Consider the following 20,760-nt stretch of genomic DNA (forward strand, 5'->3'; position numbering starts at 1 on the left):
AAAGAATTCTCGTTTTGGAGTTTTGTAGAGTTTTTATGATGATATAAATATAAGATAATACTATTTTAATATAGAAAATTACATGAAAAACATCCAGATAAAGTAAGCAGTAAGTAATTAAAGTTTCAATACATTGGCGCTAGTATCGTATTACATTTTAAGTTTTGACAGCTGTAGTAAAAAAAAAAACATTTTAAAAATAATTTTAAAATATAAGAACAATAATTTTTATTTTAATAGTGTCAACTTATTTATTATGATAAAATATTATAACTTTTTTCAATTGCAAAAACATAAATTTAGCAGCAACTAGTGTTCTCATTTCGTCATAATTTTATTATTTCATTCGTTTATTTACTTTTTGATCGATGTTATTGTTACTACCCACACCTTTACATATTTACCATTTTTTTCTGTGCTTTTATTTTTCGTGTTCACAGAAAAGAGAAGTCTATTTTGTGTTTGTACGGGTAAAAAATTCAAACTATATTATCTGTTAAATACTGCGCATTTGATACTCAAATATTGTTAATTAAATGTAATATTCCTTGTTGTATCAAATACAGGATGTTATTTCACATTTATTCATTCGTTTACTGTCGAAATTGTCCATAGTCAATCGGCCCTAAATGTAAATGACATAATATTATATTATGGAGGAAAATACTTGTTATCTACATCAATACATATTATAAATATAAGCCTACTATCTAAAGTTTATTGTCTTATTTATTGTCACGTTATTCAATAGATTGAAAGCTCGATAAAATAGTAAATAGGGTAAACGCATTTTGATTATTTTTGATAAGTACTATAGATTATTTTTGCACTTGAATTTGCAAGCGTTACTCAACTTTTTAATCAGTTTTTGAGCCAATAAGCGTTTAAAGATATATTTCGTGTACCGCTATTGGTCCCCGCTATGCTTAAACCTGCAGTTCCTCACCTCATGTCTAGAGAGTTCTATTAAAGTCAACAGATACGATCGGTAGCAAAAATTCTAAGCGGTCACTTCGGAGTTCGGAGTCTCGTCGATGCGTATGTTTGTGTGAGTGAGCGGTTTATAACGTTTTGTAGAGAGTTACGCTACTGTTCGTATTCTGTTTACTGTGGTTCTATACATTCAAGGTATACAGAAAGAAATTCTAAGACATTTCTTTCTGTATACCTACAACTTTGTCTATTTTTATTGTCAAAGTTGAGTACCGGTTGTGAATTCGTTCTTCTAAATTTCAGTTAATCTAACTGGATTAAATTGAAAATAAATTAAGGCTTCATTGTATATTAGGAATATAGCTTATTTAAAATAATAAATTGTATAATATTAATGGACCGCTAAATAGAGAAGTTATTTACAAAATTTTATTTTACATTTTTTAAATATATTTTGTTATTTGTATTTAGATTTTTCTAGATCTCATCGATAACTGCTATTTGTAATATTTCAGGGATTTAAAAATAATTTGAATTAAGATATGATAAAGGATATGTAGGTATAAATTACTAAGAGTAACAGTGGTATTAGATAAAAATGTCAGTATTTAATTTATTTAGCACAGCCAAAATTTTGCAGTGGACTCGATAGTTTAAAAATATTATTATCTAATTATTTTCAAAAAGATTTGTCTTCATTGATCGAAATGATTTATTTAAGAATTACTGAGAAATGTCTTTGAGGGATACAATCATTTATCTATATTGTATTTTTAATAGAATTTCTAATAGCAACTTCAAAATAAGATTGAGAAAATAACAAATAATTACCTAATTGTTCAAACGAAGCTAATGATCTGATGGCAGTACCCTCTTACCTCTTGGGGCTTAAACTTTGGACATAATTGGGGTCCATTTCATCCAAATCTCTACCCTTTGTCTCTGGTACGCAACAAACTACAAAACAAAGCCCTCCCACACTTATGGAAGCATACAACCAAAAAGCCCCATACAATCCTAACGCTTGCTGAAAATCTACAAACGTTTTAACACCAACAAACGCACAAAGATAACTGAACGCTGTAGCCATAGCACTGCCGAAAGCCCTGTATTCCAAAGGAAACAATTCACTGATCAAGAGCCAAGATATAGGACTCATTCCTAAAGAAAAAGCAATCGTGAAAACAAGGACACAAAGTAAGGGGATCCAATCATTCTGCCCAACGGTCTGATGGAACATGACATTCTGAATTCTCTGGTTCCGATGAACCTCTTCGTAATAAGCGTAACTACCGAAACCAGCTAAGGCCATGGACATTAAAACAGAGCTGACTATAAGTAGTGGAAGACGACCGACTGTGTCTATTAGAAGACCAGAGAGACATGATGCCAATAATTGTACGAAAGAAACTGCTATTGCTGCACCGTGAGGATTCATACCGCCGAAGGTTTTTCTGAAAATTGGCACAGCATAGAAGGAAAATGCATGAGCTCCAGAGAATCTCTGGAACATCATGAGTCCACACGTCACTAAAATAGGTCCAAGAAGGCGATTCATAGTTCTAACGTCTAAAGAACTTATCAATTGACTGCTAGACATTTGACTTTGTCGTTGACTGAAATTCTTGCTAGCCAGTACGTTGGTGCGTATTGTTGCTAGTTCCTGGGCAACGTCTGAGTTTGGACCGCGTAACCAAAGCAGGCTTTTGTAGGCCTCTTCGTCTTTACCGATTAGCACGAGGTAGCTTGGTGTTTCTGGGATGTATAGAACCGTACAGAACAGTAGTAGTGGAGCAGCTGATATACACAAAGCTAGTTGCTGCCAATCCAAGTAGGCTCCTATGGTGAAACTGAAGAGAACTCCAAGATGGCCGACCACTTTGAGCACGGCGCTGAGACAGCCGCGTATATCTGGCACGGATATTTCGCTGATGTACACCTGAAATTGAACAAGAACAATCTGTAATTATTGGTAGTTACTTAATTAAATAAATGGATTTGGGTAATGCCTACTTTTACACAAGAATAGCAAAAGTTTCTTTGTAAGTTCAATTTACGAATATTTAAGGCTTTTGCTTTTTTATAAGCACTCGCTGAAGACTTATCTGCAATTAAGTTATATTAATAAGTAAATTCAATAAAATAACTATGGAAGAAATCCATTATATCCATATATTCGCTTGCCACGTCATCAAAATGCTTATAAAATTATTTTCAACTTTTGCGTGATACATAAATAACTATAAATAAACACTGAAATTTTTTTTTCAATCAAAAATAAACGGGATGCTTCAAATCTAAAAGAATTTTCGCTACGATGGTGTAATCGGAGAAATGTTTACATTTAATTTGATGAAGTTGTTTACAAACTATTATCAATAAACGATGATCTATTCCGAACGAATTTTCTTATCATTCCTTGGTCCTAACGTTCTAATTAACAACGACAAAGCCCTGATAAACAAACATACCCGAAAACTTTTTAAATTACGCCATCTCAACGGATTTCCTAATATAAAGTTCGAAGCCTGGAATTAAGGCTCAGGCTTTGTATATAATAACGTTATCTTGTAAAAGTTTCCCTTTTTGGGGAATTTTATGAAATTAGTCAACGACGTCGTGAGGGAATTCCGGAAAGTTCTAGAAGTTCTTATAATCAATTAAGGGGGGTGTGGAAGTTATTGCTTTTAATGTTGGCATTACTTACAGTAGCTGTGTAGGAATTTGGGTCACATTTTTTCAACAATTTAATAAAAGTATTTAAATTTATTATTTCATTGAGATATTAAGGACATTGTAGAAAAATGAAAATATATGATAGTCTTTGAATACTGTTAGTAATTTGGTTTACAGCATGCATTAGGAAAGTTTTAGATGGAAAATAATAATAAAAAGAAAATACAGTGTAAAGTTTATATCAGGGTTATTAATTATCTAAATCTCGATATTTATTACAAAAAACTACGACCAGTTTCGTTACCTACATAAAATCGAATTAAAATCGAAATAAAAGTGGAACTAGTGAATAATAATAATAGTCAATTAAATGCATTTCCATAAAGAGGTATCAATACAGTATAAATTATACTAAATAGAGAGTTTTCGAGATGAAATATAATATTTATGGAAATCATATTTTTATCTATTGACGAGGATATTTGTAATAATAAAGAGAAAATTCGTTTCCTTCGACGGGTATGGAGCAGATAATATTTGACATCCGTATTATTGATCGGTTTTTAGGGACTGGGACCTAATATAACAGAAATATCTTATACCCTTCGTCAATTTGAAGTTATTGCGTATAATAAAATATTCATATAAAGTTGTATTGAGTGCTAGCGTAGAATATGGAATAATATTATGATTTAGATTTTAGAAAACTTCAAAATAATTAACAAAATACTTGTAAATAAAACTGTTATTTTAAGGAAACCTACGATTCAGCCGTTCTAAAGATAGCTTCGAATGAATGGAAAACCAAAGACTGTATGACTGAACTTACTTGGAATTAATCACTTGAAAAACTGTTATTTTTAGTAAATCTAATAGTAAGTTTGACGAAAATTTTACAATTTGAAACAAAAGTAAGAAAAGCACCTATTTTATCTCTATGTATACCACTTCAGATGAAGTGACATCGTCTAATTTTTTACACAACAACACACTGAACATTAGTTACAAAGAAAGAATGCCAAAATACACACACAATAATTTTCACACAACATAACACACCTGCGAAAGCATAGTCAATATAGAGCAGCAGAATCCCCCCAAGAAGGCAGTAATACACATCATTCGAACCGACGTGGCTAGCACAGTCAGCAACCAGGATAAGCTGCAAGGGGCCGCAGCTAGGGACAGCACGCGGCGCCGCCCGTGCCGCATGGCTGCGCCGCCCGCCATGCCGCCAAAGAGCGCTCCTGTAATACGAAAACAGATTTTTGGAAAATGCATGGATTTGGAAATTGCAAAATGCAATTATCTTATTTTGGCAAAATAATTCATGATTAATTATATCCATGTTTAATTAATGTTATAATTATATCCATGTTATATGTTAAAGTAGTAATAATAGTAATATTATGAAAAGGATTTTTAAGATTGCACTTTTTAGGAAAAGGTGTTTCTAAGAGTCGAAGGTAAGTCGACTGTCTCTGTAGATATTATTTATTTTCAGAAATTTTACGCCATTTTTAAACCTTTAGCTTGCTATTATTCGTAATGTGGCCTTTATGATATTGTCTCTTTATTATCATTTGGACGACATCAAATAGGATTATGAAAATGTATTAGCTGTTAATTTTCTTAGGTAGTGATATACTGACAGATGAATTATCATCTCTCAGTATATCACTACCTAAAATAATATTAATTTTAATGCTTTTAAACGGTGTGCTTTATAGGGTTGTAATATCACACTGTTTTCATTGTTACATAATATCTATAGTATCATAACTTGAAAATTAAAGTAAAACTCACCCAAAAAAGACAGCGACGCTAACCATGAAGCCTGTTGGTCTGTCAGTTGGAAGTCGCGTCTGGTCGCATTTGCTGGACCCTGGAGTGATGCGATTGCGGGAGAACTGTAGCCTTTACCCAGTCCAGCTGAGAATGGCGCTAGGGACACTGCTAGAGCTGCTATCACCTGAAAAAATTAAACATATTAAATGATCTACATAAATATTATAAGTAACATTTAAAATATATATGTAATATCTCATTAATTCATTTCATTCATTTCATCATTTCATTCATTTCATTCATTTCATTCATTTCATTCATTTCTTTCATTTCATTCAAGTCAATCATTCCATTCCTTTCATTCATTTCAATTAATAATACTGAATTAACAAACTTTGTCAAAACTCATTCTTTATTTCATTAATCAAACATTCATTAAATGAACGAAGCTTTAATAATAAATAAAAACAATTGAAATAGAGGATTGTTTTTTGACGATTTCATGATCTGGTTATATTGGCTATATTGGCCACATCATGAAATGCGAGCAAATCTACGATATGGCCACGACATATACATACTTAGTTAAATAACAGATACTTTTTTAGATAGTCTTACTGAAAATACAATTCAATCATTAATTTATGTTTTATCGAATAACGTCCCTCATCATATTAATATGTATAATATTATATAGAAAATTGAGACTCCATCACATATCTGATAAACTTCAAAACACACTTTCTTCACGTTCCCTTACAAAGTACATACACTTACAAGAAATAAAAACAAAATAATTCCATGTCACGCACGGACCACGGTACGTGCCTAAACACTGATGGATATTGTTTACCGCTCCTTTAGGTGCCAAGGTACTTATGTTAACGGGAGTTGCTCGTACCATAATTTAATACTATAGTACTTGTACATATTATAGTAAATTCTAGATTATTTTGTACTAGTTGCAACCGGCGGCGTCTCGCGTGTGTACCCGGGTTTAAAGTAGAATCTATCTATCTCGGAATCATAAGCAGTTTTTGTGTAAAAGGGTAACAAACATCATACAAAATTTAGCATTATTAAAATAGTTAATAATTAACTTTACTTAATTAAATATTTCTATTTATATTGATATTTATTTAATTAAATAGTTAACTTTACTTAATTTTCAAATAGATGGCGTTTTACCGTTTTTCCAACTTATAAAACAGTTTTCTGATCAGCCTGTGATCAGTCTGTTTTATTAAAAATACCGCCCTATTTATCAAACAAAATTTCAATTTTACGACAAAATTACCTATAAATATAATCAAGTTGGAAACTTATTAAATTTTTCATCGAATAATAACAAAATAGGTCAATAACCTTTCAAGTTTTTCCTTTGAAAGCATCGTTAACCCTTTTAAAATTGGATCCTTGAGTTTGGAAACGTTTGCAGAATTATTAATTTTGGATACGCCGATTTTACTGCCAAGTGCGATCAAGTGCCTACTCCATTTTAAGATGCTTTTTGTTGTGGAATTTAGGTATTTTATTTTTATCTGATGCTTTCTTAAAGTCGTCTCTTGATGATAAAATTAATGTTGTTGACTTGTCCATATTAAAATTCAGTCATATTTAAATTTTAAAACGATGGATCAGTAAATGACAGTGTTTAAATTATGTTATGCAGGTTTGATTTGTACTTCTAATTTGTGTTTATTTTCAACCAGGGCTTTGCTGTATTTTTTTAAATTAAGTAATGTTCGGTCTTTATAAAAAAACTTTTAAAGCATATAGTAACCTATACAAAGATTTTCATGACCCGTTAAATATAATTTTGTACGCGGTTTCGTAAACTATCGAATTGTATCAAAATTTACATCGATCGATTACCACATCCACATTTTCCCAGTTCCTGTAAACACGATGACGTAAGCAGTTTGGAACATAACCGGGTCAAATGTTAATGCATCCAAAGTTCAGCCTTTTTCACGATAATTTGTATTTCGGATTATTACGTAAATTGGAACGTTATTTTGCGAAATTAATAGCATCAGGATTAATAGCGGTATAAAATTTGTTAATTGAAGTGAAAAGTTTTTAACGATAGAATTTTAAGCAGATCACTACGTCATAGTATAAAGCCAAGTCGCTTCCCGCATCTGTATGTACCTACCTGTGTAAACGGATTTTTAATCATCGAGATAGTATGTAGTAGTACATATATATCTCGATGTTTTTAATAGATATCAGTTCTTTAATATGTAGATAGATTGATTCGAAAGCGGATGAAGCTGCGGGCGGAAAGCTAGTAGGTAACTAATATAACTATAAGACGTATACATTAATTATATACCTAATAATATTAAATATTAATGTATTGGCACTCTAAAAACAATCTCGTTACATTATTATTCTTATATCTGCACGTATCAAAATGTATGTATCCAAACTGTGGATAATGTTGTTGGTTGGACAGTTATACCTGTATTTAGATTAAGTTTTATTGTACAATTTACCACTGTTCTGCTGTTTATTATCCCTAATAAAGAAAATAAAATAAAATATCTAATTGTCGCAATTTTAACTACATTCGACATGTGTTTGAAACCCGACCTACTCTCTCTTACGACCCTCACATACATTCTGCGTCGAATGAAACATTTGATAAATCTGTATAAAAACAATGATGTGTACCTACCCTTTAGTTTCTGTGATCTAGGTGGTACCTACCATCGTGATACGTGTAGATAAATAACGTATCTACTACGAAATGCCAACTCTATACATATATATTTCTTAATTAAAGAAAATTATAACTACTTATCCATATTTTATGCATCTCTCCATAATACCATTACACGGGTACCACTATTGACCATAATATGGAAGATACCCGGTCCTTTGGAAGGCTTAAATAGGGACACAGGTCCATCACGCAGAGGCCCTTTAGAGAATTTTAATGTGTTGTTAGCCACCAGCCGCAGCCTTATTATTCAAATCTTAAAACATATACATTTCTGTTTATGGTATACAAACTATAATATGGTTTTCTCTCTGCTGGAAGCATGTTTTATTTTATTATTTACTAGCGACTCCCCGACTTTACATGGGTACAATTATGCAAGAAAAATAATACTTCAATATGAATCACTCTATCTATCTTGCTCTAATTGCTATCTATAAAAATCTGTAACTTCGTTTAAAGATCTAAGCATACATAGAGCTGACAGCGAATTTTATTTATTTATTTATTGTATGTATAGATTTATTATACATTCAGAAAACATTTTTACAATTCTAAAATACTAAACAATTAAAAAAATAAACTCTAATACTACAAGTATGTTGTGTATTATTTTAGTACGAAATTTAGTTACTAAATTGTAACTTTTTTTTGTTGTCGATAGGGAAGCGCTTGACGCTGAGATGTGGTCTAAGATGGTACGCGCTTCCCTGTACCTGTTCACTCTACGCTTGAAGACCCCCATATTGTACTCGAACTTACGAATATTGTACAACTAGGCGGTTAAAACGTCAATATAATTTGGTCTTAGTTTGAGTGTGGTTTGCTATATGAGACATAATCAAACATGAGCGAGGCGAAACTAATTTGACTAGAGCTTTAATAACCGACTTGTGTGTAAGTTGGTAGAATTAGATTTATTAAGGCAACCCGTTTACAAGGGAATATTATGACAAACCTCTTGTATTAAGTTGACCCGGGATAATAAATAATTATAATTTACTAGCGGTCCGCCCCGGCTTCGCCCGTGGTACATATTTTCGTTTTCTCTACATAAAAACCATCCTCGTACTTCAAGGAATATTATAAAAAAAGAATTATCGAAATCGGTTCAGCCATTCTCGAGTTATGCGCTTACCAACACATTTTGCGATTCATTTTTATATATAAGAAGATAAGTAGACTGTGTTACATGCTAAGGATGCTTTCTAGAAGTAAAAGAATTTGATTTACATTATAACGATTAACGACGTAACAGACAAAAGAAATTAATTGTTTCCTCTATAATAAATTAATTCCTCTATAATAAGTTTATATTTAGATTTTGTTCATAGAGACGACAAATTTCGTGATATTACCTATCTACGAAAGATCGAAGTTCATGTTTATAACAATTTTGGACATATGAATCTACTAAATTTCGTTAACGTCTTTATGTTTATTTTTCTATATTTTCCGTTATTTACAAAAAAATTAGTATTTTCTTGCCGTTAAGCATTATAAAAAATACATTCAGAACCAAAACAGTTCAACAAAATCCGAAGGATCGAACATGAAATTTCTCGACGTAAAAATATGATATCTTCCCTCTATTAGGCGCCATGTTGAATTTATTATGTTTATTTATTTAAAAAGGTGCACACCACAGCTGACAATTTTGCCTCGTTATACACAAATTATTATGTGATATAGTCTATCAACGATCAAGATGTTATCATCAACATCTCATTTCGCAGTTTTGACGTTTTGCACAGATAAAGTAAAAATAATATCTAGACTTGTTTCAGTTTTGGCGGGGACATCCCCGAAAAACATAATATTTATTTGAATGGCCAAGAAGGACAATCGTACTAAACCATCGTACCACGGCATACTAAATTTAATAATAATTACGTACAAAAACTATATATTTTATTTTAATAAATATACTTAGTACTTAGTTAGATGTAAGTGTGAAATATAAAGTACTAGCTGCTCTCCGCGGTTTCACCCGCGTCGCTCCGCTCCTGTTGGTCTTTGTGATGTTAGCCTTAGCTTTAGCCTAGCCTTTAGCCTTCCTCGATGAATGGGCTATCTAACACCAAAATAATTTTTCAAATCGGACCAGTAGTTCCTGAGATTAGCGCGTTCAAACAAACAAACTCTTCAGCTTATAATAATAGTATTAGACCGGGAGATACTGACACAAAATTTCGAGTCATTTGTAACAGGATGGCGGTTCTACAGGGGTCTTAGTACGCAATGACAAAAAGAAAAACGATGGCGTGAACGCTGGTACCGGCGGCTTAGTCGCGTGGGCGTTAGTCGAACTCGTCGGAAAATAGCGAAAGTCAAACGATTTGTAACAGTATGGCACTTATTTTTCCTGTAAGTTTGAGGATCAACAATTAATATAAATACAAAATTTCAAAGATCTATGTGTTGGAAATCTTCACTTATATAAATTAATACTAAATAAATTTTTCAAGTATGACAGCACTTTTTCCCCCTACTAGAAGTATGGCAAATATAATAATGGTCACATTTTATCAAATACTCTCCAAAAATCCAAATGCAATACTGGTACAAAAAGTTTGGCGAAATAAAAATTTTTTTCAGATTTTCGGCGGTATGGCGACCATTTGGAATCGTCCGAAAAGTATGGCATGGCGATTTTCGTAAATGGCTGCACGACGATAGTTACCTGTGCAAAAGTTAGCCTGGTACAAATGGTTGAATGATTGTTTTATTTAAATCAACACATTCGCGTCGGTATGGCGGGCTGTAAGTCACACCGGAAAAGTATGGCATGACACTACCGCCTACTACTTTTTTATGGGCTATCGGCAAATTCTAAAATTTTTGTGTTACAAATTGTTTGACTTTCGCTATTTTTCCGACGAGTTCGACAAACGCCCACGCGACTATGCCACCGGTACCAGCGTTCACACCATCATTTTTCTTTTTGTCATTGCGTACTAAGACCCCTGTAGAACCGCCATCCTTGTTACAAATGACTCGAAACTTTGTGTCAGTATCTCCCGGTCTATATAGATTAGACTTGACATTCAAAAGAAAAAATATTGAATAGTTCTTTTATTATGATTTTTAGTTCATTATTTATTATTACATTTACGGTTAATTAAGCAAACTACGTGCAAAATGTTACAATGCTAATTATTACTATGTTTGTAAACTTCGGTTAATATTTGTAAACATAAGCATTGTTGTATTATAATTAGACAATTATTTAAGCAAATAATTATGACATTATGTTCTTTAAATTAAAGTATACAAATAATATATTTTGTAAACATAAAAATTAAAAATGGTTCCACTTCGATTGTGATTTACTTGCTTTTACTAATAGGTATGTATTAAAGGTACTAAGAACATAATATTACTTAATTTATATATACAAAGGTCGTGATGTTAATCCTCAAAACAAACAAATGTATTTCTACAGCTTCTGAATAAGTTTATGCGTAATTAGATTTTATGTAAATTAAATTGATATGTATTGAAATAATTCAATTATGCGATCTTTTAATCTTTATATATCGTGGATTAAGTACTTGAAATTATCTAATTACTACTTTATCGATTGGCTCTTAAAGACTGATATTTAAACTTTTATACCTACTACGTATTTTTTTTATGTGTTATTCATTTATGATATAAAAAGTAATATAATATTAGTTAATACAAAATTGTTTTAATTGAAATATTTTAAAAATTGTTATTACCTTGGGAAAATAAAGAGCTTAGAAATGAAAGATAAAATGTTCACATTTTCATATAAAATCAGAATTGTTATAACATAAGCAACAATAGGGATGCCTAGCAAAGCTGTAGAACTAAGATTAGTATTTCAATTAGCGCTTTCATAATTCCTTGACAAAAGGCAAATTGTACACAAAGCTTTATAAAGTCATGGAACTGACCATAGCTGGCATTCATCGTGAAATAATTCTCTTGGGAAGAAATCCGGTAAGCGCTGGACTTTGTGGTTACCACGGGCTGGGCTACGCAAATAGCGTTTTTTGGAACTATTTTTGAAGTTAAACTTCTTTAGGCACGTTGAGAGTAAAATTTCAAGGTCGCGTCATAGCAATACCGTAACGTCTACGAGTAAGCGGACGATTTTGGTATCTTTTAATCTTGCCAAAGAAGTTTCACTTCTGACACGTGTGCTCGGCACACATGCTCTTTTTTATACGTAGTGCGTTGTCTCCTATGTTCAGACTGTAGTCTTCATGCATATTTATTACGCTAAAATAATGAAATTGCTTCTATCTTAGCCTTCTATATGCTAATTGATTTCGATCGTAAGACATAGTTGCTCTTTTTAAATCATGTCAATTTTAAATAATAATATTATGTTCAGATATATAAAAATAATGCCAAAGAAGAAAATGTACTAGTTCAGAGAGCCTATTACAGTATTAAGGAATATATGGACGATAAAAACCCATGGAGGGTTGTCGCGTAAAAACCACAGGACAGTTCTTTGGCATATTATGTTAATATAATTATTATGATGTTACATATGTAATTTGTGAAATTGTAAAACTGATATGATTAAAAAGAGCAACTATGGAGTTTCTTGCCGATTCTTCTCCGTAGATACTGCTTTCCGAATCGGTGGTAAATGTTAAAAATATGTACCTAATGACGTTTCAAAAGTGCTTCTAGAAGAAGTCTAATTGAATAAATAAATGTTTGAGTTTGAGTTTGAGTTTGAAGAAGATAGGACGTAATTCGTGTTGTAAAAATCATCGATAGAGCAAATAGCGAAACTCCTATCATGGATGATGGATGACATATTATTCGATCACAACGCGTTGTGGCAATAAGGAAACCCAAGACGTGTTCTGAACATTAATAATTGATTTTAAAAGTGCCACAACGGAATTTTTGCCAGCTGGCAGCTCTTAACTGTAGAAACTGCTTTCCTAATCGGTGGTAAATTGGAAAGCTATGTATATTGATTCTAGTAGAAGTCTAAATGAATAAATATATTGTAATGTTTGAGTTTGAGTTGGTTTACCATAAGAAAATAGACAGGCTATTGTTACTTGAAAATTATTAAATTCACACAAAAAGTTGATTCTGACACTCGTCAGCCGACACTTCGACACGCTCGCTTCGTACGTTTACTCCGTTTTTGTAATAAATTAGCAATAATATCAAAATCGCTCTCCGCTCTCTTACCCGCTACTTCAATGGCGCTGACCTAATTATTAATCTGCCACTAACAGAGAGAATAAATCATTTCTGCGTCAAATTGTAACGTGATGAGTCAAGCCGATTGGGGATCAGAAAGCTTACATCATAACTATTATTAGATTCGTAGATATTAGGATTAAAGAAAACCTAATTGAGTGCAAATAGTAAGAAGATATTATACAGTGTCCTGGTAGGTTATGAAAAATGAAAAAAAAAATAGTCAAGTTCAAAAGCTCGTGACGGAAGGACGGACATACAGACACATAGACGGGTAATGAAGTCTTTTTAATAGGATCGTTTTACCCTTTGGTTACGGCACCTTTAAAAGTGTTATACTCTATATACCGGATACGCTATGTTATAGTTATTAATTGATTATTTAATGAGATCTATAACAAAATTTTAACCACTGATTTTTTTTTACCTTTAACATAAGCAAAAAATAATAAGTTAAAATATTATAAGACATTTTATTATCAAGTCATATTTGTATCTGTTTTTGTATGTATGGATATGAACATGTTTTTTCAGCAGAAACTATTTTCACACACGATCTCATCCCGTACTAAGCTTTCGCTTGTGTTATGAAAACCAGATGGCTGATAAACATACATATATATGTCGGAGTATTGATTTATTCAGTTGGTATTAACGCCATCTATTGGTAAAGTTGTGAGTATTTTTAATATTGACGCAGTAAGACTTGAAGTTTTAACGAATGAATTTATGACAATGACAAGTGACAATGACATTTTCCTTGAGTCAGTAGTTTGGTAGGTTGGGGGGTGTCAGTTCGAACGACACTTGCCGCCCGACAGCCAACCGCGCCAGTTGTGCGCACTGATTCTTTTTATTATTTACGATCATGGCGGACGTTGAAATTAATCGCGAGGAATCTCCGAAAGCAGCGGTGGGATCTGACCATCATTCCTCCAGTGTATTTAACCGACACCCTGCTACTACGAGCGAGACATATTTCCGAGAATCGGCGAACCAATCCGCCAAATCAAATACTCCACCAACTGCAGGCTACGTGCGCGTACAGCTGCAGCGTGAGCGAGGCGAACGAGATCGAAGTCGTCATGTCAGGTATCTCTGACAAATCAGGTACGATCAGATTTATTAAAAAATACCGCGACGGACTTTGTAACATTAGATAGACACGTTGCTACCTACCCTCAAATTAATAAAAATAATAAACGACCTTCAACTTCGAGCTCTTTCTGTAGTGACTTTAAGCAGCGTTAAATTGAAACAAATGACCATGTTATGTGCCACAATTGCGGCAAAATGGGGCACTATAAGCGAAGTTGTAAATTCCGTCCGCACAGTAAGGTTTCACATTTGGAAACGTTTTAATTAAAATGTTCCCCGCCTGTCGATAAAAATGTTCAGTGCACTTATTGTTGCAAATTGCTGCATACAAAGCAGGTGTGTTTCTCTAAACAACGAGCGAAAAATAAAAAATAAAAAAAAGTGTCCGTTAATATGTGTGTGTCTAGTCAGAATCGCCGCTTGTTAAAATTATTGTTGGTAGATTTCAATTACAAGCCCTCGTAGATAGTGTATCTAACTGCTCGCTTATTCATAAACCTATCGCTGACGTTATGACCGGTGTACGAGATTTTTTTTATTTTACGCGTTTAACTGATATTGGCTCCACTCCGCTCAGTCTTTTTTCCGTATTACTTTGCCTATAGAGATTGATGATATTCACTTAGAGGTCGATTTTTTTGGTGGAAGACCTCATGACGTCATTGTAGGGTGGTATGTTTTTACGCGACTCGGGGTAAACTTAATAATTAAAAATAAAGGCGTTCATGTTTCTCGCGATGTTCGTGCGCACGTTTGTGCTTTGCAAAGTGCCGATATAGAAGCAATGGATACCTACCTTACAGACATCCAAGATATTGCTCGTTTACGTGCTATTATTGAAAATTTTAATGAAAACTCCTTAAAGGGGAACTCTCAGACGGTCGTAACAACAGGTGAGATGGAAATTAGATTATAAGATCCAAACAAAATAGTGCAGCGTCAACCTTATCGCCTGGCCCCCGCGGAACGCAAGGCCATGATTGACATAATAGTTGACCTCCAGTCTAAAAACATTATCAGCGAGAGTACGTCACCATTTTCAAGCCCGGCTATCCTCGTGAAGAAGAAGGATGTCTCTGACAGGTTGTGTATTGATTTTCGTGAGCTCAATTCGAATACCGTGCGCAATATGTGTGTCATGAAAAGCTGAGTAAATATCCTATGAGTTTACCAGAAATGTCTAATCAATTTGATGATTTGTAATAAGAGTGAGTTTTATTTTTCTAATCGGCTTTAAAAATTAATAATTAAATATTGAGTTATGTTAAAATAAAATGATTAGTCGCCAAAGTAAACGGCATTTGTTGAGATACACGATTGTATTTATTATGTCGACGGTTGCGATATGATGATTTTTCCATTATTTTTGTTGTTGGTGTTTTGGTTAGTAGAAATGTTTACAATTTATTTTGTTGATCAATGCTAATAAAGGATCGCATCCCTAGACGCTTGTTTCTTTTTCCTTTCCTAAGAGGAGCTGATGGCGTAAATTTAGCATTGGAAGCTCCGCGCTTCATGCGAGAGTTTAGCGTTGGAAGCCCTGCGCTTCACGCGTAAATTAAACATTGGAAGCTCCGCGCTTCATGTGTTGGCACTACATTGGAAGCTTTGCGCTTCATGTATTGGCTCTATTTACATTGGTACTACATTGGAAGCTCCGCGCTTCGTGTGTTTGCTCTAACTACATTGGAAGCTCCGCGCTTCATGTATTGGCTCTATCTACATTGGAAGCTCCGCGCTTCGTGTTTTGGCTCCACATTGGAAGCTCCGCGCTTCATGTGTTGGCTGAATCTACATTGGAAGCTCCGCGCTTCATGTGTTGGCTCTATCTACATTGGAAGCTCCGCGCTTCATGTGTTAGCTTAATGTACATTGGAAGCTTCGCGCTTCGTGTGTTGGCTCTATCTACATTGGAAGCTCCGCGCTTCATGTGTTGGTTCTATCCACATTGGAAGCTTCGCGCTTCATGTGTTGGCTCTTTCTACATTGGAAGCTTCGCGCTTCGTGTATTGGTTCTATCTACATTGGAAGCTTCGCGCTTCATGTGTTGGCTCTATCTACATTGGAAGCTCCGCGCTTCATGTGTTTGCTCTATCTACATTGGAAGCTCCGCGCTTCATGTGTTTGCTCTAACTACATTGGAAGCTTCGCGCTTCATGTGTTTGCTCTAACTACATTGGAAGCTTCGCGCTTCATGTGTTGGCTCTATCTACATTGGAAGCTTCGCGCTTCATGTGTTTGCTCTATCTACATTGGAAGCTTCGCGCTTCATGTGTTGACTCTACGTGGGAAGCTCCGCGCTTCATGTGTTGACTCTACATGGGAAGCTTCGCGCTTTGTGTAGGTTCTACGTTACAAACTTTGACGCAAAGTTGTGATCAGAGCTAAATAGGCTTAGAAATCGCGCGAGAACGCGCTTATTGTCAGAATGGCCGTGTCGGAGTATTGATTTATTCAGTTGGTATTAACGCCATCTATTGGTAAAGTTGTGAGTATTTTTAATATTGACGCAGTAAGACTTGAAGTTTTAACGAATGAATTTATGACAATGACAAGTGACAATGACATTTTCCTTGAGTCAGTAGTTTGGTAGGTTGGGGGGTGTCAGTTCGAACGACACTTGCCGCCCGACAGCCAACCGCGCCAGTTGTGCGCACTGATTCTTTTTATTATTTACGATCATGGCGGACGTTGAAATTAATCGCGAGGAATCTCCGAAATATAAATTTAAATAAATACTTATATAGATAATTAACATCCAGACACAGAGCAAACATCTATGTTCATCACACAAATATTTGCCCTAGGTGGGAATCGAAGCCACGACTTCTGGCTTGGAAGTAAGCTAACCGATCAGTCCAAATTGAATCACCTTTTGCTTAATATAATTTAAAGATGAATTAAAGCTAAGAAAAATATAATAGGTTATTATTTATTGGTCATCATCATCATAATGATTGGTTAAGTACTTATAACATGATAGAAACCGAAGACTAGTGCTAGTTAATTATTAAAATTAATTATATTCGTGGAAAACGAAACATAAATCTCAACTTATCGGCCGGTTTTGTACGAGATCAACAAAGAAAATTTTGCCTTACCATATCGGTCAAGTAAAAATCAATGAAGATTATGCTACGCCCATTATATCAGAGTAAATGTTAAGCCAGTACTTATAAATATGTTCAAAGATTAAGTACTTATCCCGAGTAGAGATCAAAACTATCGAAAAGATAACCACCATAGAGTATATATAATAATATATACTCTAAGATAGCCACAGATAATATAATACTATTCTTATATAGCTATATTATGTACAATGTATCGGCGAATATAATCCTAAAGTATGAAGTTTATTATTATACCCGTGAAAGTTTGTGAGGATACTAAAGATGTTAGTTACTGCTACGAATTTTGGGTCTGGAAGAAATTTAGTATGGAGATGGATTACTTATTGTATGGATTATAATGTAGTCTATATAATATTTATAGTTAGTTTATAGTATCTATCCTGTAGAGTGTAGAATGTAGATAATAAATAATACATCTAACTTTATTGGAAGAAACCGAATATTTTTCCTGTACTTATACGGATTTTATAGATTATTAAAAGACGTGTGGCACTCGGGGGTAAAGCTAGTGCATGCTATGCCTTCAAGCCTCACCTCTGCGCCCGTCGTGAGGTTTTTCGATACTAAATTTCTGGTTTCGGTCCCCGCGCTCAATATAGCCCGTGATAGAAGCTATGCAATAGCTTAAAAATAAAAACGCAGATAACGTTAAACTGGATCGTTAAATAAAATGGCTAGGCTGTTAATTAAACAGCTGATAAAGCAACTTATAAACTGACTAGATGTTTAGGTACGTGTGTGTTATGTAGGATACATGCAAATTTTAAACCAGTTTTTCATTTTAATTGATTTATAGTTAAGTACTTAAAAATGAAAAATACATTTTGCAAAATTGAAATGTAACAGATTGTAATGTAATACTTAGCGATATAACGATCATGTACTACATAGTGACTACATAGACCCTTTGGTCAAGGACGGACCCGAACTCGGGTCGGCTAATGCCCGTAATTATCCATCTTGACTAAACTTAATGGCATAATCTATATAAATATGTTTCATAATCACTTTACATGTCATAATGTTTCTATTTCAGAGCCTGAGAGTTTACTGGTATTGTAATTTGAACTTCAGTTATATATGTTTTTATTGTTACTTCAGTTTTCCGCGCGTGGCTTCGTCCTTTTTATAAAAAAAATGTATGCGTGTACTAGAGTACACACGTAAGAAGTGAAACTTCTTTATGACCTTAAAATGTCACGAGTATGGCGTAACGCAAAAATGTCACGCGTACGGCGTAACGCAAAAATGTCACGCGTACGGCGTAACGCAAAAATGTTACAATAAATTTTTGTCCAACCTCGATAAAGAAGTTTCGCTTAAAAACTTAAGCAATTATGTTCTTAATCCTTTCTCTTGAATCACTATATTAAAACAAAACCGCTTCAAAATCCGTTGCGTAGTTTTAAAGATTTCGTTATACATAGTGAGCGTCAGCGACTTTATTGCAATTTGCACACTATGTAAGTAGTGATATACATTGTTATCTCAAAACATGTTGTAGAAGTTTCTCTCGTATACAATATTTAGTATTAAAAAGTAAAAAGGTTTTATTTATGCTTAAATGTAACGTTTAATATGGTACGCAAAGCACAGGCCCTTTTGGTCGAAATTTAAAAACAAGATCTGTATGCAGACACCAAAAACTGCAAGAGCAAATAACCGTTTCAACTTGCTTGCTAACCGCATTGTAGCTTAGCATATTAGATAATATGGACAAGATAAAATCTGAAGCGTACATACCTGGGGTAAATGTCGGTATCTGCGCGGTGCCGGAGTCTCTGCTGATAAGCACTTTCCGTTTGGAACTTTCACTGTATCATCCTTTTTATCATTCAGTATCGGAATATTGTGCTTCTCGAAATAACCGTTTTGTATCATTTGGTCCAAGGATACCTCTAACTCCCTAGCTGCTACGGTTTTCTTACCGCAAACTGGATCATCGACCACCATTTTCTGGCAACCCGATACCTCTGAAAACTTCACTATTTTCTTCGTTTCGTCTTTCTTTTTCCTCTCTTTGGGTATATCGGTTGTCCAATAACGTACGTTTTGTTCTGGTATACGAAGAGGCTTGCAAACAGCCACATTTTTTGGTTTTGCGTAGTCAGTTCTACGTTTATTTCGTTCATAATCATACGGCTCTCGCGGCCTTCTTTCTTCGATTCTAAAGTCGTAATAGTCTTTCTTATATCTCCTTTCGTTGTAATGAGGTCTGGGTAGGGAGTTGTATTTCGTATAATTAGTTGGTAGGTTCAAGTATTCTGGTCTAATTGGTCTGAATAATGACAAGCGGCCCTGAGCTTCGTCGAAGTCGGAATAAATGTCTTCGTAAACGTAACCGTTTCTACGTGGACGATCGATTCGTTGGAATCTCTCACTTCTGTACCGGTTTGGTTCGGAACGGTTCACTTCGGAACGGCTTGCTTCGTAGCGGTTTTGCTCGTAGCGTCGTCTTCTGTCATATTCATAGTCAAAGTCTGATCTTCTATCGTACAGTAACCTTTCACGCGACCCGGCCATCCTGCTGTCTGGAAAAAAATGAAAATTTAATTAAATACTTATTTTAATTATAATTTTCAGGAATATAATATTTTAGTATTGGCATTTGTTAATGAAACAAATAAATTTATTCTATGAAAAGCTAAATTATATTTTATTTCTTAAAATTACAACAACGTCGCAATATTCACGAAATGCGGCATTTTCTTAAAATAATGACCGAATAAATTGAATAAATTGATTAATTGACCGAATAAATTGATTAATTGACCGAATGAATCGAATAAATTCCACAGTAATTTATTTAGATCGACAATTTGCTTGAGTCAATGGCCATTTAAGAAGTAAGATATCGCATTTTGAGCCCCTAAGGTTTTGGAATTTCAATACAAAATACTTATTTAATAATAAACGAACCGCTCAAGTTAATGACGAGGATTTGACTGCGTGGATGCTTCTCAATTGTATGTCGTTTATTCTTATGAATTTGAAGAGACTTCGACATTGCAGACGTAGAGAGAAAGACGTTAGAGAAAAAATATAGAAGTAGGTTGTAGGTTGTAGGGACAGATTTAACCGCATTTAACTACGTACGTACATATATATATGTATTGTAAAAGGTATAAGCTCAAACTGCTAATAGATTTGGTTTTTAAATAAAATGATGCAGATTCTTTCAATTTAAAACTTTTCTTA

The 20,760-nt window shown here is 33.9% G+C and overlaps 1 protein-coding gene across 1 annotated transcript; it reads right to left on the reverse strand.

The window, feature by feature from the left end:
* Nucleotides 1–1,796: 1,796 nt before the first annotated feature.
* On the reverse strand, nucleotides 1,797–20,085 carry LOC149898505 (facilitated trehalose transporter Tret1-like). The gene is made up of 4 exons (XM_090115088.1): nucleotides 19,306–20,085; nucleotides 5,416–5,581; nucleotides 4,669–4,856; nucleotides 1,797–2,872 (listed from the first exon to the last, which is right to left on the reverse strand). The coding sequence occupies exons 1-4, from the start codon at nucleotides 20,083–20,085 to the stop codon at nucleotides 1,808–1,810; spliced, it is 2,199 nt and encodes a 732-aa protein (XP_089971214.1). The 3' UTR covers nucleotides 1,797–1,807.
* Nucleotides 20,086–20,760: the final 675 nt, after the last annotated feature.

This window comes from Colias eurytheme, chromosome 22, assembly GCF_061535395.1.
Source record: "Colias eurytheme isolate Ceu_HAF_F1 chromosome 22, ilColEury1 Martin Lab GWU primary, whole genome shotgun sequence".
Classification (NCBI taxonomy): Eukaryota; Metazoa; Arthropoda; class Insecta; order Lepidoptera; family Pieridae; genus Colias; species Colias eurytheme.

Excerpts from the sequence above, each read along its gene's own strand:
- LOC149898505 (XM_090115088.1), bottom strand. The coding sequence starts at position 20,085 with ATGGCCGGGTCGCGTGAAAGGTTACTGTACGATAGAAGATCAGACTTT. Across the intron at positions 5,582-19,305 it reads GATACCGACATTTACCCCAG|GTGATAGCAGCTCTAGCAGT; the intron begins GTATGTACGCTT and ends TAATTTTTTCAG. Across the intron at positions 2,873-4,668 it reads TATTGACTATGCTTTCGCAG|GTGTACATCAGCGAAATATC; the intron begins GTGTGTTATGTT and ends GTTCAATTTCAG.